At 41.1% G+C, this 18,833-nt stretch overlaps 1 protein-coding gene across 1 annotated transcript in view; it reads right to left on the minus strand.

The window, feature by feature from the left end:
• The window catches only part of LOC131467605 (voltage-dependent calcium channel gamma-2 subunit-like), a 65,740-nt gene that overhangs the window by 19,591 nt on the left and 27,316 nt on the right, over positions 1 to 18,833 (minus strand). The window contains exon 2 of the mRNA XM_058641607.1: positions 2,342 to 2,425. Coding sequence (XP_058497590.1) covers positions 2,342 to 2,425 — 84 coding nt within the window. The remainder of the gene's footprint in view (positions 1 to 2,341; positions 2,426 to 18,833) is intronic.

Raw genomic sequence — 18,833 nt, forward strand, 5'->3', positions numbered from 1 at the left:
TACATAACAGTGTCCTCTCGGCTTTTCACTGGGTGACATGATCTTTAATTACCTTGAACATGGACACTGTATTTTAATCACTTGGTGCTGTTAGAACTCACTGTTCAACCGAATATCTTTTAATCCACTGATGAAAATAGTGGTTTAAAACAACCTTAAACCTAATATGCTATCTGTCTGGCTGTTTAAAGCAATTACTTGATTTAAAAGAATAATAATACTCAAAAATAAAATATTAGAGTACACAGAGGATAAGAATTGGTACAGGTTTGGTAAGTGAAGTTACACTAAATTAAAACCAGTTGCAAAAACATAAAATACTATCCATCCATCCATTATCTATCACTTTATCCTCCACATGAGGGTCGCGGGGCTGCTGGTGCCAATCCCAGCTAACATGAAAGGCAGGGTACACCGTGGACGGGTCACCAGGCCATCACAGGGCATTCATAGAGAATTCAACCATTCACTCACACTTACGACCAATAAACTTCATCATGTTTTTGGACATACTGGAATAAACTCACGCACATATAAAACATATGAAATTATATAAAATTGAGGTCGTTGGCAAAATCACTGTCTGGATACAGATGGGTACAAAAGAATAGGTGTTCCAGAATCTGGACAATAATATAAAAATGTTGCTTATTTCTTCAGAGCGTAACAGTGTCATAACTTCAGAAAAATGATCTTAAATGTGAAAAAAAGAACCAGGGATGACCCTAATCCCAGCTATTAATGAAACATGAATCTTCATCTCACAAAGTTAAAAGCACATCAGGAGAAAAGAAGGGATGCAGGGGTCAATTCATTCTTGGAGGCAAAATACAATTTGTCTACTCTATCTTTTGGTCCAAAAAACTGGCACCTGCTCTTTCTGTGGTTTTATGGATGTAAAGGATACCAGAGCGTCCATCAATCAGTGTCTTTAGTCTGCCAAGGATTATTTGTCAGACTGGGTCCATTTCTGGCAGGGGGTATCACTTCCATCAAGAATCAGATAAAAGTAGTGTTTTGTACTGTGGGGGTCATTTGGAATGCCCTTAAAAAACCCTTAAGAATTGCTTAGAGTCCAGGTCTCACACCTGGTTCACCTGGAGCTTGGACCAAACTCGCTTAAAACTTTCTTAGGAAACATTTAAAAATCCGTAAGAGTTGACCCAACTCCTCATGTTCCTCATCACCCCCCCACAATCTAACCCCTCGCCTCCATCCAGCAGCTGCCAGACACACATGCAGGCCTCAGTGGAGACAGACAGACAGATGGATGGAAATCAAGAGGGAGCAGGCACGGGATGGGTGGAAGGAAGGAGGAGAGGGAGAGGTGTGACCCATATAGGAGAGCCGGGAGTATTTATAGAAGAAAGTGTCCTAATTGGCAAGCCGCTGGGAAAGCAACAGTGCTGCACTGCTCCCCGAACTCCTTGTCCTTCACCTTCTCAACCTTCTCTTCTCCTTGTCATTTGCCTTCTCCTGCCTGCTCGTCCTCTTCTACCTTGTCTCCTCCTGCGTTTGTGGCCTCCTCCATGTTGCTCCCCTCCATCCTCTGACTCCAACCTCCACTTTTTGAGACTCTAACTTCACACTGTCCTCTATAGCTTCCTCTTCGACCCGTCCCTTCTTCTCAAAACCTCCAAATCAAGTCGTCTCCCCTCGTTCAACAAACTTGTCCTCCCCCCCCGCTCTGCTATTCTTGGCTGTCTTCTTTTTGCCTCACAGTGTCACACTCCAAGCGTTAACAGGTGAGAATTTCCAGGTGGTAGAGTTAATGCTCACATTTGCTGTTAACGCAGTGTAATGACTTTAACTTTAAATTATCCCTGAGACAACATTACACTTGCATTACACATGTTTTTTCTAGAAATGAATGCAGCATGCGAGTCTCTTTGATAATTCAGCATCTAAATATCTACATTATATTCTATATAGTGATGGATCAACTACTGTTTTAATTGTCTTTTGTTTTAGACATACTGTATAGACATATTCACCATTAACTACGTGCTTATGTATGTATATATATATATATATATATATATATGTAGCATACTTGCCCTTTATTAGTAATTATTAAGCACGTACTAACACGTTATTCTACATAACCTTATTCTACCTCTATTAAGACATGAATTAAGATTTTTCCTAAATAAGGTGATAATACATGCATAATATTTACTAATAAAGGGCTAGTATGCTACTTATATGCACATTGGTAAGCAGGTAGTTAATGGTGAATGTGTTCCCTAATATAAAGTGTTACCAGAGTTTGATTTCTTCGTTTACACCGCAGGCTCAATTTAATATTTGGATAAAATGATGGATGAATGGATTGACTCACGTAGGAAGTACTCAGAAGCATCCGCCTCATAGTCGGCATCCTCGGGGAAGTGATCTATCTGCTTACACATGCCTTTAAAAGAACCTGTACGAGAGAAAAAAAAAACAAAGCGCAGAGAGCATTAGAACTCAAAACAGTTCAACTTTTGAGTGTTTTGTGTTTGCTTTAGTTGTTTTTACAATCCTGCAAAAAGATAAAGAAGTGAAAAATGACAGGAGAAAGTGAAAGGGGGAAAGAACAATTAGGAAACAAGAGGGAAAGGAACATTAAGGTGAGGGTTAGAGGTACAGATTTGTCAACAGCTTTGAAGGAAACACATCACAGCTGAGGAAAAGACAGAGAGAGGAGGAGGAGGAGGAAGAAGAAGAAGATGACAAGCATTTCAAAACCCCTTAACTGTGCCTTTACTGTAGTATAGTACAGGGGGCAGGGAATGCAGAAAGACAATCATTTGTGTATCTGTGTGTATGTATGAGAGAGAGAGCGAGAATGTGTCTGGGGGTGTTTGGGTGTTCTTGGTTCAGCTTTGTTCAGCTCCAGTGGTAACCTCCCAAACCACTGCAATTAAATAGGCTCTCGTTAATTGGAGTTTGAAGGACGAAAGACCACTTCCCAGCTTTTAGACGGGCATTAGTTATGCACACAAACACACACACACACTCTCCCAATATGTCTCACACATACAGACGCACACGCACACTCACATACTGCAGCAACAGCTTCATTGTTAAGCGCCGCTGTCGTTGTCGTTGTCGCTCATCATGGTGAGAACTCTCACTGCTACGTTTTCAGATATTTCTGCGTTTACACCATGACCACGGAGAGAGAAAAAAAGAAGAGAGAGAGCAATTTTACACCAAAGCCTGTCACATAAAAAAGAGATGAAACAACGAAGCGGTGACAGGACTCCGCCACGAGTCTATTTCATATTTTCCACATCTTTAATACACCTCAGCAAACACTCGGGCAAAACAATGTGTTTTTCATCAGGTAGACTTTGATAGATACATGAAAGACACGGTAAAGACGTGGCTCAGGAACCTTTCAGCAGGCTGCGAAATGCTTTCATCGTTCCATTATTTTTTATTTATTTTTTGCTGTGAACTGTGAGGATATAGAAATTGTGCGGGGACTGTGATGAGCAACAGCAGCCCATGTTTCAAGTGTTGTGTTGTGCAAATGTTAAAAAAAGGTAAAATAAACCTGAATCCTGCACAGAAAAGTGTTTGATGAGGTCTCTAAATTCATCCTTTTGAATGAGCAGCATCTTCATAACCCCATGAGCCTTTAGTATCATAAACATTACACCTTTATTTGTTCAGCTGGTCATTATTTACTGTGAGAAATCAGTGATTTTGTCTTAAAGGTAGGGTGGGAGATCATTTTCTTAATTTTTTTTACTGTATTGCTTAAAATCCTCTTCACACCTTGATTGTAACCAATGAATTAAAGCATTGTGATGAAAGGAAACAACGTCAGTCACCTGTGGAACGGACAGGTCAATCACCATCCCCGTTCTTGACTCACACAACCAAAATCTCAGCATCTTCAGCTCCTCCCACCTCCATCGCCACTGTCTCCAAGCCATACATCATCACAGGTGTCACTGATGCTGAATGTCTTTGGGTCAATGATACAATTCATCCAAAAAAAACTAAAAAAACAAGTTCTGCAACACTTTATAATTTAGTTCATCCAGCGTCCAGGTTTCAGAAAAAGAAAGGGTTTTTACAATTTACTGTCTCGGGGGCACATTTTGATTTTGTGTTTGTGCCAACTGGGGTATAAATAAGAAGGGACATTAATTATTCATCGATAATTACTTCTGTTTCCCCCATTTTTAGGCTTTAAAAAAATGCAATGATAATGTGCTGTATCTATTCACTTGTTACCCTGTCAAAAAAACAGTTAGTTTTTAACCTAAAGAGCACCTCTTCTGCTGATTCTTCCAACATTCCAAACACAACCTCTGTTATTTTCCCAACCATCTAACACACACACACACACACACACACACGTAGCTACAGTATGATAAAAACATTTAAAATGGAGTCTGCGCTGGTTGCTAGGAGATGTGCAAAGCAGAGGCTACAGCAAAGACACGCCGCGTCACTGCCTCGACTTTAATAACACGTCTGTGTGCTTTCTCCGTGTTTGTGTCGCTCTTAATATATTGTTTTGAGCGCCGCTGTCACCATGAGAACGTCCCACATGATGTCAAACACGTCCATTCACACTCTCGGAGACGACGTCGCCTTTACTCTCTTCCTCCATCACTGCTCTCTCCCTCTCTCTCTCTCTCTCTCTGCCTTTCACACTCTCCCTCTCTACCTCCAACGTATGCCCACCCACGCTGCAGCACAAGCACATGTAATGTGGAATTGTGTTGTTCGCTTCATGCGCTCTCCTATCCCTCTCACGTGCAGCCCTCCGTGTCTTTGTCTTTGTCTCTTGTGCTCCCCCGTCTGTCATACAGGGGTCCAGATCCCCATTTGAACCCAATCTTCATCCTCTCCTCTCCCCTCCTCTCCTCTCCCCTCCTCTACAATTCGAATTTATGAATTCTCATTGATGATGTCATCATCAGCTGGGGATTTAGTGATAACACTGATCAAATCAAATGAAATTATACTTTTTTTTATTAATGAATCTGTGCTTGTTACAGATATTTATTCTATTTCAGAGAACCAGCTTGCGACCTCACACAATAAAATTCTACAATTATCTCAGCATTGGGGTGGAAACAGAGGTTTGTAAACTGTTCGCTCTCCTGCACCAAAGTCCATTGAGGAAAGTGGTGTTTTTAGCTTGCAGTGACACTGAAGTTGCGGCTCGATACTGCTGCCTGATTTGGTAAGTTTGTGTCACTTAGGTCAATCCGGATAAAGGTTTTAAGACACCAGAGACACAGAGTTACACACTTGAAATGACACATGGAGGCAGCAGTGAATAAACAACTCTTGTGTGCGGTGACGTAAAATCGCAGATTAACTCTATGGACTTTGGTGAGTGGTTTACAAACATTCATTTCCAGCCAGACTTGGAGACGTGGAGGCATGGATTTTTATTACATCAGCCTTTTGTAATGTGGCTTGAATCTGTTTTTCCCTTCTGTCCCGACTGGCAGCCGTGTTTTCAGTTAGTTCCATTAATGAAATACATTATTTCATTGGTGATAATGACAGACGACGTTGCAGCAGGTCAATTTACACAATTTACAGCGACACGGCACGGCCATTATGAGGTGTTAAATACCCTTTGGAATAATTTTGGGTCCTGAATCTTTGGCCCTGTGATTTTAGGGGTCGGGGCCTGAAAAACTGACTGACTGTAACATGATTGTGTTCACATTTTAGCCTCAATTCCATTGAAATGATCTCCACACTGACTGAAGACACTGCTGCAGTGAAAGTGATAGCAAACAATAAAATAAAAATAATAATATTAGATCCTCAACTTGTCCTTTGAAGATGATTGTACCAAAGCTCTAGGACAAGTTTGTTCAAATACCATTGGTGCGAATTCGCCAAAATTGCCCCAGAAAATGGGTCGAAAAATGGTCGTTCAACCCAAGATTGCGGACTTCCTGTAGGACTTACGGCAAAGTCCTCATTGACTTTTTGGACCGCAATGACATCATTAACACGTGTACCAACTTCTTATTCATGTATGTGAAACATTTCTTTTTTTTCTTTTGAATCACCTAATAAAATATTTTTTTTCATTTTCATTAGCCCCTCTCACTTCCAATTTTCCACCCTTTTTCACCGAATGACTTTCAGACGTAAATTTACACCAGGATTGATGTGGTCACAAAAAATCATGAGTTTTGGGGCATAGGAAAGCCCTCAAAAATGTAATTCATTTGAACTAAACATTATAATAATAAGAATTCCTTGCATTCCAATAGGGTCCTCCACACCTTGGGCCCTAATAATCCTAATTTAAATAGGTAGATGTGCCAAATTTGCAAGGATTCAAACATTGCCACCATTCCTTCAAGATATTTTTGAGGTGATATAAGATGAACATGTTTTATGCTTGACCATTCACCACCGACCAATAAATTCATCTTTTAGTTCAATTAAATGTTTGTACCGAAGTTGAAGCAATTCCCTCCAGGCACTCTTGCAACATCACGTTCGCCAAACGACTTCAAGACGTAAATATACACCAGGTCTGATGCGGTCGCACAAATCCGTGAGTTTTGGGGTATGTTCAGGTCCTCAAAAATGCGAAAAAATAGTCATATTAAGAATAAAAACTCCTTGAGTTTCAATAGGGTCCTAACTTGTGCTGCTCGGACCATAAATAATAAATAATAATGGCGTTTCATGTGCTCACACCGCAGTGTGAGAGCATTTTTGCACTCAGCGTCATCCATAACAATGGAAGCTCGTCTGTCCCCACACACACACACACACACACACACACAAACACAGCACCTGATGCTCCCGTTATTATCATCGGTCCAGCTGATACTTCCACATTTGAAACAGTTACGCCACAGTAACGGATAAACACACAAAAAAACACAGGTGCCACTGATTAAATTAATGACGGCTGAATTCCATTCGGCTGCTCTTTATGGCTTTTCACAATCCTCGTGGCTTAATGGACACAGCAGTGCCGTCGTCAATACTATTAGCAACACCTGTCACAAGTCAAGTAGTTTGCGGTGATAAAAAGGGGCGTGTTTATCTAACACACGCGCGCACACACAGACAGACAGACAGACAGGTGCTGCTCATTAGACGTCTCAGGCTGATGTTTGGGGGAAGAAGCACGGCTCACTGAACTGTATAGGAATCATAAATGGAGAAGTTATCCTGCACTAATGGAGCCACAACAGTGAAGACGTTAAAATAAAGCTCCGCCTCCAAAATAGTGGAACGTTTCTCGGGTTTCTCACTCACTAACGTCTGGCTGTCATGTCAGTGGTGTGCGCCCATGTCAGTGGTAAGCGATATATCTATTCATCAGTTGTGTGAGTGTGTTTTCAATAATTAAAGGTGACTGTGTTGTGATTGGCCAACCAACGAGAGCCTGTGATTGGCCAGGTAACCTGGAAGTGACGTAATTAGCACGTCAGCTCTCAGATACACAGCTCCCCCTCTGGCACGATGGATGCTCTGCATCAAAGCAGCTACAAGGAGAGTAGTTCTTCTTCTTCTGGGAGGAGCTACGGTGGTGAGAGGAGTGGTTAGGTTTCCTGATGACATCATCAGCAAACGGAAGTGCCTTTCTGCTTTATAAAACCCTATTTTCAACAGTAAACAAACAATAAAACCCTCTTTTCTCAGCAGTGGCTGAACTGTTTGTTCGGAAACTTTAGGGTTTCATAAACGAGGTAATGACGCAGGTACGCACACAAAAGTAGCGTTAATTGGAGCTTCCGGTCTATGTCGCCTTTAAAACAAACTTTGTGACTTTTCAGCTTCTTAAATGTGAATATTTTCTAATCTGAGTCATTTTGTTTCGTGGACGAAACAAGAAATTCAAGCACATCATCGTTTTTCAGGTTTGACTGTTGTTTTCAGGTCAAACAACAACATTTTACATCATTTTACAGACCAAACAAGTACTTGAGAGAGATTAATCATATTATTAAAATAGCCGTTAGTTCCAGCCCCTTATACTGTAGGTAGGTTGCTTAGTGGCAGACAGGTGCATCCTTTACATATGGCTTTTGGAATGTGAATAAAAAAAATAAGAAGAGGAAAAAAAACTTTATAAAATAAAACAAAATTTGATTCAAACCACTGTAAAAAAAGAAAAAGCTCCACACATCTCTCTCTCTCACACTCTGTTTCTCAGTACAGCAACATTCCCGCGTTGCACATCGGACGTGATTAGATTTATGTCGAGACCGATGAAGGCAACGGCAACATTGTGCTAGAGTGAAGACCGAAAACACAAAGAAGCGCTCACATAAAGGTTTCCTATGTGAACTCTACTGCTCGATGTACTGCACTCCTTCCTTTCCTGTGCCATGACAATGAGTTCCCCCGCTATCTGTTTCTGTATTTGAGTAAACCTATTACAGCTCATTTATTTTTTAACAAGGAACAAATGACCAGAAATAAACTTGATCCATTTATTGTCACTTGTAGCATTGCTCTTTTGGAACTGAACACAGCACACATCGATCTTTGTGGGCAACTCAGCAGCTTCTCTGTGTCCTGTGCTGTTTCTCCTGTTAAAATAAGTTTTCTAATGAAGTCGTCCAGGGAAAAAAAAAAACCCTCTGTGTCTGTAAAATGTCCTTATCCGAGAATCTCCTCTGTCCTCCCTTCCCTTCCCTTCCCTCGGCTGCCCGTCCTCTCTCTCTCTCCATTCTTGTAATAATGAGGTGTCACTCTTCCAAATTGGCTCTGGTAAATTATACATCATGCTTAAACATGGAACAGATACTATTATTCTGAGACCAACCTACACCTCGGGGGTCAGGACGACTCCATCACCCACTTATCCGTCGCAGCGCGAGGAGCCACGGCGATGATTTATACCATTAACAAGAGACATGGGTGACCCGTGCTACTGTCACGGGCCAGTCAGGTGACCGCTTCTCCACTGATCGTACTGCTGTTAGAGTGACACAACATTAGCACACAGCTTTTTATGAAGTATTAACATTGTGACCCACTCACTGAGATGCAGCAGGAAGTCGCTGTGGATGTGTGTGTGTGTGTGTGTGTGTGTGCGACAATAAGAGCCGTAAAATACAAATGCCCTCCTCTGAACCAGCGCTGTGTGGTGATGCAGATACACAATGCTATTGTGTCTTTATTCTTTATGCTGATGAACACCAGAAACTGAGACAATGGCTATGAGCCCAGCTCAATCAATTACACGTGTGATGCACGGGATGTTTTTAAAGCGTAAAAATAACAATTTCATAATCACTGTGACGGGTCACTGACCTGTAATAGGTCCACAACAACCCGGTCCAACAGCTATGATAATGTAATAGCTTTGAACCGCCAGAATAATGCTGAACTGCTGAACTGACAAAATAAAATATGTAAACACATAATTTATCAGTCCAAATGGGTCAAAGGTCACAAATGCTTTAACTTTCTCATTCACTTTGGGACCTTAATTAACACAGATTCACCTGTCCTCATCATTCACCTGTCCCTGTCCTAATCATTCATTCACCTGTCCTCATCACTCACCTGTCCTCATCATTCATTCACCTGTCCCTGTCCTCATCCCTCACCTGTCCTCACAATTCACCTGTCCCTGTCCTCATCATTCATTCACCTGTCCTCATCATTCATTCACCTGTCCCTGTCCTCATCACTCACCTGTCCTCATTACTCAGCTGTCCCTGTCCTCATCATTAATTCCCCTTTCCTCATCATTCACCTGTCCCTGTCCTCATCATTCATCTGTCCTCATCATTCACCTGTCCTCATCATTCACCTGTCCTCATCACTCACCTGTCCTCATCATTAATTCCCCTTTCCTCATCATTCACCTGTCCCTGTCCTAATCATTCACCTGTCCTCATCATTCACCTGTCCTCATCACTCACCTGTCCTCATCATTCATCTGTCCCTGTCCTCATCATTCACCTGTCCTGTCCTCATCATTCACCTGTCCTGTCCTCATCGAGTCAGGATTGGTTGCTTACAAAAACTTCAGTAGGTTGAGTTGAGATACATGGACACAAACATGGACACAAAATGCCTGTAAGCCTTAGTTTCTACTTTCTTTTTGATTCTTTGGTGCGTTAGTTGCTGCATTCGAGGACGATGCACCTAACGCCGATACATAAATGCTAAGTTCAAATGAGGTTGTTAACCACTGTATGTTCATGAGAGAAGTTCCTTTGAACACTCGCCTCTTTTAGCACATCTTCCTCTTTTGCAATTACAAGTTTATGTGTTCCATTGGAACGCAGCGGTGAGGCTGGTTTCACACGAGTGTCAGTGACAGCTGCAACGTTTGCTCGGCACAGGTGTGTGTGTGTGTGTGTTTCCTGCTCTCCTGCAGCAGAGCTTCTGTTCTGTGCACTTTCTACTATGTTTCACATGCAGTTTGAAAATCATTCAGAAAATACGTTTAAATACTTCATATTATATATTTCTCTGCCACAGTGCTTTTACTCTGAAACAGGACGTATGTTGTGACATATGTAACAGACAAAGATCATGTTTACTGTATATTTACGTCGTCAAGGACACCAAAAGTGTCAGAAGGTACTTTATGTCTAAAAACTTGTGAGAAACATGATGCATCCTACTCATTTTTTGCATTTTCTACCCTTAAATACACATATTGTTGAAATTTAAATGAACTAAAATGGGATGGAAAATACCAAGAACCAATTGTGAATTGCTGTTTCGAGAGATTGCTTCGCCTATTGTCACCTCGTCCAGTGCATTTCTCTGTTGTGCGTGACTCAGTGTCTATGATATGTGCGAGTATATTAATTTATTCCATTTAGTGAGATATAGAAATAATTGTGATGTATAAATAATTACCAAAATGGCAGATGTTTCCTGCAAACACACATTACCACATCCAAAACTGACACGGATGCTCTCGCTGTCTGCAAAAAAGCCCGGCCTTAATTAATCGACCTCATTGTGAGCTGTGTTTCATTTTAATCTTTGAACCCCGACAGCACAATTCATTGTCACACAATTTCCGAGCACATTCGACAATAGAGAGGCCTATTAAAGATAATTGTAATAAATGCAGAACTGGATTCTCAACCCATTTGCTCTAACTAATTTAGAGTAAGCAATTACTTTTCTTAGCAGGCATGCACATGTGTGCACACACAACATACTAATTAGTTTGATTATAGTTAGCGGAGAATGGAAGCTACTTTTGGAAAAAAAAAAAAAAAAAGGGAACAAGACTGCACCGTGTTTTCACGTGGCACAAAATAGAAAAACAGCTAATGGCTGGTTAATTGCAATTTGGCAGGACATGTGTGGTCGGGTGGACGGCACCTCAGAGGAATGGACCATCCCATTGCCAGGTGTTAAGACTTTCATTCCAAATGAGCTCATCACAGCTCAGATTTCCCACTGGGTCAGAACGCGTCGAAGATAAAGTGTCGTAGATTGCAAAATATGGGACGGGTTATGAATTAAAAAGTATTTAATGGAAAAAAACCTGAACAGATAAACCGAAAAAGACGTTGTGGACACACCAGTCCACAAAAGACACATCTTTGTCAACATGACAACACAAAAGCCCTCAGTGAAGTGCAGTCAAACACTTTGGCCAGATAGACCCAACATATCACGAGCAGTTCCAGTAGGCAAACACACAATAATACAAAATAAACTGTAAGTAATGTTAAAAGTCCAGAAGCAACACAAACACAAATCTGGACTGTGGTCAAACAGAGGAGACGCCAGCAAAAATGGCTTTTTTTCTCTGTCTTCACATAAACACAGTGAAACAGTGATTGTGAAAATCTTCAAAATGTGCAAAAAAAACTTAATTGCAAACAGGCGAATCTCATAAGAGACGGATGAATCATATCAGGGAGGAGGGGCAGACAACAATCACAACAGAGGGAAATAATAAGAAGACAAACACAGGAAGTCAAACTAACGAGACACGAGGAAAACATCAAAGCTGAGAAAGCAAACACCAAAGTTACCAACTTCAGAACCTGCAACAAAGACTATAAATAATAAAAATAAGAAAGAATAAAAGTCAAAAGCAGGAGGATAAGGCTTGATCCAAAGTCCAGGTCAAGTATGCTCCTGAAAAGGTGGCTGTATGTGAGACGGAAAATGTCTCTCTGGACATTTTGACATTTTTCAGAATGTATATATTTGGTTAAATATGAAAATGTCTGGATCCAATTTTCAATTTTCAATTTTGGGAACCAGCTCATCATTTCTTTACACTTCGATGATGCCGTTACGACCTGGTTTTAACATCTGTCCTCTTTAAGGACAGATGTTAAAACCAGGGGGTTCAAAAGAACGTGATGCATTTGAATAAAGGAGCCAGATCTGATCTCACATGGTAACGGGAAGACAGATGTTGACAGATGCCATAATATACACCTCACTATATGAAAAAAATGTCTGTCGACATAAATTGCTTTATCATAGTTGAATAGAGGGAACAAAGAAAAAATAAAATCAGTTCTACTTGTTGAACCGGTGATCATTCCAGATAAACGTGCTTGTAGTATTCCTGTTTTTTGCTGAATCGCTTAAACGCAACACATGAAACCCAGCTTGTTGAAAATGAAGCCACTTACGTACCAAATATAGGTTAATACGCCGTTAAGTTCCCGCCGTGCATTCTTAATAATTTAAGAGATGATTTTTGAAGCGGATAAAAGGGGAAGGAGTTGTTTTCTCACTTGTTGAAAATGCAATTTGCTCTGCGACACTGTGGCAAGAAAATTCAATTAAAACGCAGATAATCCTCAAGGTCTGCGACATCGTAACGTCTTATGAGCAGTTCAACGTGTAGAGATGTGCAATTTAAAGGTGCAGTGTGTGTAAAAGGAAGTCGCATCTTGCATGACTGAAATGACAAAAGGTAAAAATCAAGTTTTCCCATTTTCTTTTTTTGTAAACTACAGACGTCCAGATTAAAAGCTCAGTCTGGCGCTCAGATCGACGCCTTCATATCTCTCCCTGTGTGTGTGTGTGTGATGTAATTGGCCGAGTGTCATGACACCGTGATTTATAGTGCATGTAACAGTTCTGAATTTACTGGAACTGTCGTGCGGTGAACATATAGATTTTACTCAACCTCTTATGGCTGTCTGGAAAACTGCAGACGGTAAAAATCTCTGTTTTACTCTCCGTCTCACACACACACACACACACACACACCTCAGTGATGAGTTTCACCTGTTCCCCGTTCTCCTCGTCTCCCTTGTGTATTTAAGTCTCTGTTATTCTTCTCCTGAGTCTTTTTTTTGCTGTTTTTCTTTATTCACACACACTTTCTCTCCGCATTCACACGTTTTTTTGTCTCTTTGGCTGCAGAAATATTTGAACCAGAACACCGGACACAGGCGTTACGACGCCGTTCAGCAGGTGCAGACTCTCAAATCCCCCCCTCAGAAGCAGATGCAGTAACCTGACACAAATGTCTGCTAATCCAACAACTGTGTGTTGGAAACAGGGTTGTGGTCGAGATCTAAGCGGACTGAAATAAAAAAGTAGCGCAGCAAAGTTCATCCATGCATCCTGGAACACAGATGATGCTACAAAAACCAGACAGAAGAGTTCATTCAAGGGAGCGTTATGAGCCGAATCTCTCATTTCTCATTTCATTACCATGAAATCTCTCCACCTAAGTTTAAAGCAGCAGTCGAACCCGAACCCTCACGCTTAAATCGGACTAGGAAGGGAGGAACATAAGCTGCTCCTCTTCAATGAGTCTCAAAAGGATCGGTGGTAGAGCGAGTCATCTTTTAACCCTTCTGTTACCGATCCTGTTGTCGCCGACCGGATTTGGCATGCGTGCGTCTCATTGGATGGACGGATGAAAGCAGGGAAATAGAGCTTTAGCGGCCATAAGGGATCAGATGAGATTCACCGCGACGTCAGCTTCTCAGCATCGTAACTCCTGAGCGGTTGAATAACCAGATGCCAGATATCGAAAGTGAACGTTATCTTGGAGGAAAGGGGCAGAAGCACAATTCTACAGCCATAAAATCATAAATAAATCCAGGCAGCCTCATTATCTTGGGGTTAACTGAAGAGAGGCACAATAGAATCAATAGAATAGAAACCACACTAGAGCTTTAAAGTTATTAGAAAATGGTAATTGTCTAAATATCAATGTCTCTACATGTGCAGTTAAACTTTATAAAGAGTTTTTGGAGCAGCACATGGTCGAATAACTACACCTGCAAACAACCAGCATGTCCCCCTTTCTGAGAAGTCCCTCAGCGAGGGAGCTCAGCTCCCTGGTTTCCTTCACTCTCCTCTTCCCTAGTTTCCCCCCCCCACACACTCTCTGATACATTCATCCAGTGCCAAATGATGAGTGAATGGAGGTGGAAAGAAATGGAGAGAGTGAAGGGAAAAAGGAAAGAGACAGACTGGAGAGACGTGACAGACTGTGGAAAAGCCGACGCCGTCGTCGCAAAGCTCATTGATAAATGAGGCAACAGTCTGCTCCTGTACAAAGTGACACCAGACTGCTACAGTATGTGGAGCAGCACCTTGCCCTCCTTCCGCAGTTCTCCCCCAAATCCTCTCGCTTTTACGACAAAGTGTCTCAGCCTTGCAGAGCAGAAGAGCTATGATGTGAGCTCAGATTTGGGATTTTACATCGTTATTTTTTTGGGGGGGGAAACTTACTCAAGTATGTGACTTTTGGAGTTTTTGGCCGATTCAAAAGGATAATGTGATTCAAAACACGACACTCAAATCAAAGCTGTCATGTTTTTCTTAAACGCTGGAGTCAATCAAACGGAACTACTTTGGACGTATTGTGCATCATTTATAGCCTTTTTTTTCTTCCTCGGTCTAAGTGACATGAAAGGTTCACATAAAAAAGAACCAAGGTATTTTCACACAATAATTAATGAAAGCATCGTGTACTTTCAAGAAAGAAACATATCAAAGTCAAATCAAATCACTCTCTTGTAGGAAAAAAAGCTGCTGTTTTGACTTCTCTGTAAACGCTGGGAAACATTCTGTTCTGCATCTGAGGCAAAAAACGATCACCTCTGGGTCAGTGGTATAATACTGTGTAACAGTAGTGAGCGAGTGAGACCATAGTTCAAGACCACGTTTTAACCCTGCAGCATGCTTTATGCAATATCACATCATTATTATTATTATTATTTTATATTAATATATTAATATAAACTACTTCACACATTTATGCATGTAAAATGTGTGAAGCAGCTTCGGTTCAGAAACGTGAGATCTCTCATATCCGTGAGAAATGAGTGAATATAGTATATTGCTAATTGTTGTTCCCGTTCACAGTTGCCGTGAGTGTATGGAACATTTTTATTTTTTTTTTTTTTAAAGTGTAACCTCATTATATAATGTCATCAATCAGACATTTATTTATATTTATGTTATTATTGTTGCCTCTGTTTGTTTTTCAAGGACATAAGCAATGTCGACCGTGTATGTTGAGCAGGAGGAATCACTTATGAAACCTTTCGTGTTTCACTTCTTGGCGTTTTTTCATGTGTCTGTTTGCTTTACTCGCGCAATGTTTCTGTTGCCTCCATCTGATCCCTTTAAAATGAATCCCTTCCCGTGTGCAGTGCTGGAATGCTGGTCGGCCTCATCAGCATTACGTGACCTCATTTGACAGTGATTTGAATGTAAAAGGCATATTTTTATTTCTATATTTAAAAGTAATGCACTACAGTTAAAAAGAAGTCACCCTGTATGGAGGGCATCGGGGTGAGTGGTGGTTTACTGTTGTACAAACGACACCAAAACTACGTTGCCTGCCTATGTTTGAAGAAACTACAGCACGCGGGGGTTATGTGGAGCACTGACCCAATATCTAATGGAAGAGAAGGGAGATAAAGGGAAAGGGAAGAGAGGGATGTGGAGCAGCAGAGATGGAGAGGAGGGAGAGAGGGCAGAGGTGAAGTCAGAAGGGAGATGGAAAAGAATGGTGACTGAGGGGGGGGGGGGGTAAAAAAGATTTTTTAAACTATAAATAACAAAGATTCTAGCAGCAACACTATGTAGTCTTCTCTCCCTCCGTCTTTGATTCATCCCTCTTTCCTCCCCTGATTCACGTCCCCCTCTCTCATTTATCACAGATCTCATAAAGTCAACACAAATCGAGAAGTCGAGTAATTTACTCGGCCATTTGCGTCATCCATCAAATTAGACAGAGGATGTTTTTAATATATTCTTAATAATAATCATAATAACCACCACTGTCGTCCTTATCCATAATTTAACATCGTAACATTTCTATTAAATGCCAGTCATTTTGATTTGCATGTGTACACAAATGTTGTGTCACATTATTCACAGTAGTTTGTGTCCCCCACTTTGGAGACAAACAAATGTGACCGTGGGACGGTTTCTGTGCTCGAGGTTTAATGGCTGGTTTAAATAAATTAGGGAAATCAATGGATCGCCGAGACGTCTTCAGCCTCATTAAACCAAAACGGCTCAAAGTGTGAGACGACACAACTCGATTATAATCATTTGCACGACAGACATCAGTCTTAACTTTTCACAAATGACATTTTACACTTGTCACTTGTGTGCTACACTCACCCGCGGACAATTAGGAGGACTATACCGTCTTTACTGTGTCTTTAATGTGTCTTCACCAATATTGGTGTCGACTCACAGACCAAGCTGATTGATGTTTTGCTGCATTTATTCTGCAAAAAATATGAAAATCACGCATAAAAACATGCTCTTGGACTGTCCAGGGTGTATCCCACCTTTCACCCCTGTGTCAGCGGGGATTCCTGGCTCCAGTGGCCCCACAAACCCTCATATGGAGGTTAAAGTGGTAGAAACATACACATCTGAAATATTTACCGATTTAAATCACATGTTTTTGACTAGAAAATAATGTATAACTATTGCAAGGGCACCACCTCGCCTGTCTCACATGAAGAAGAATCACAGATGTGTATTATTTATACAATTAGTAGGTAAAAATGGAGATTTAAAATGGTTTACATCGTCTAAAGTTGCAGAGAGACATGTATGTGCACACTTTACTCCTCTCAGTTCAAGAGCTATAGGAGCTCATTGAGCGCTGATGTTTTTGGAGCCCCAAAAAGCATTTATGCACATGGAGTTGAGTTGAGTCAAATGCTTAACTCTGCAAAAAGCCTGATAACGAGCCATTCATTTGAATCAGGTGTGTTGCAGCAGGGAAACATTTCAAACATGCAGGGCTGTGGGTCGCTGGCTGGGACCAGGATTGACTCCAAAACTGCTATAAACCACACAGTGTGAGAGGAGAACACTGAAGGAAAAGCTACAAGTGAATAAGTTTGGACCCGACCAGCTGGTCATTAAACATCTGCTGATTCTCTGTGAGTTTGCACTGTTTTTTCATTGTTATATATCGGTCATTCCCAGAGACCCACAGATGGGTCCCAGTCTCTAACCCTAACCCTGATTACTATCAGATCAACATTTGCATCAGAAACACATGAATCAGCCTCATCTGTAAATGAGAAGAGACAATAGTCATCTGTGTACATGGCTGATTATTGATAGAAACATGTTCAGTCACTTTAAAACCAATTCCTAAACAAATTAGTTTCTAAAATCCTTATCAGCACCATACTGTATCACCTCGATATCTTCTCCACACAACACAGACACAAAAATGTGTTTAGCTCCATCTTCCTCTTTTCTTTTGAGGAATGAGCTCCGTAATAAAACTTGGTGGTGGTGATATTAGCTCTGAAGGTACTGAAATGTAATACTGAGTAATAACACATGATATAAAACCAGGTGGTACAGAGAAAGCCCTACTTTTTTTTTGGCATGCACCTTCTTCAGAATCCAAAAAAAAAAATATTTAAGTGACTTTAAGATCCAAGTTGCATTTAAATCAAATAAAGGTCGGAATCTTGTTTTTAAAGTTTCCCGATAAAAATCATTCATTTAAACCTCACAAATTCCCTCTGAAACTGGTCTCCACAGACCTTTAACCCCGAGGTTAAGTTTCCGTCGTCACGACACATGCTTGGTGTGTGTGTGTGTGTGATGAACAACAACATATACTCTATATGTGACGGATATTTGTGTGTCTGTTGTGTGTGTGTGCGTGTGCATGCAAATGAATATGAGCCACTGACTGTGATCCACAGGGAAGACATGTTAACAGGTTTGGCTACAACTGAAACCAATGGAGAGAAACCACCAGGAGCTCTGTGTGTTTTTATGTGTGTGTGTGTGTGTGTGTGTGTGCGTGAGGTCCCATTGAGTCAGTGGAGGGAAAGCAGGGGATATGAGTGTGGGGGGGGGGGTGTTGCTATGACTCATCCACTGCATGGGCCTCTGGCTCTATCGCTCTCCCTCCCTGCATAGCAACGACTGTGCAAAAGCTGATATAGGTCCATAGCAACCAGTGCCGATAGTGTAGAGGCCTGTACACACTCTATTAACACAACAGAGGGATCCGGGAAATTGCATATATATATGTATATGTGTGTATATATATATATATATATATATATACATATATATGTATACAACAAGCTATGTGCACAGTTTTCTTGCAGACGATAGGAAGTCTTATGTCGTGTATTTTACTGATCAAAATACATGAGATTGAAGATCAATGAAAGACCCCGCTCTATCAATAATAATAAATCGGATTTTAAAGCTGCATTAATCAATACACATTCATCCCAACAATGGCTCAGGGGCATGGTGTGCAATATGTAACATTTGAGTCACTTGCATCTCATGGATTTGCCCGATGGCGACTTCTAGCCCTTCTTTTCCCCAAGGATCCTTTCCAGGTGTAGATCATCAAATGACTGATGGCTGAGTTCCACTTAGTTCCTTCA

Source organism: Solea solea, chromosome 10 (assembly GCF_958295425.1).
Source record: "Solea solea chromosome 10, fSolSol10.1, whole genome shotgun sequence".
Taxonomy (NCBI): domain Eukaryota; kingdom Metazoa; phylum Chordata; class Actinopteri; order Pleuronectiformes; family Soleidae; genus Solea; species Solea solea.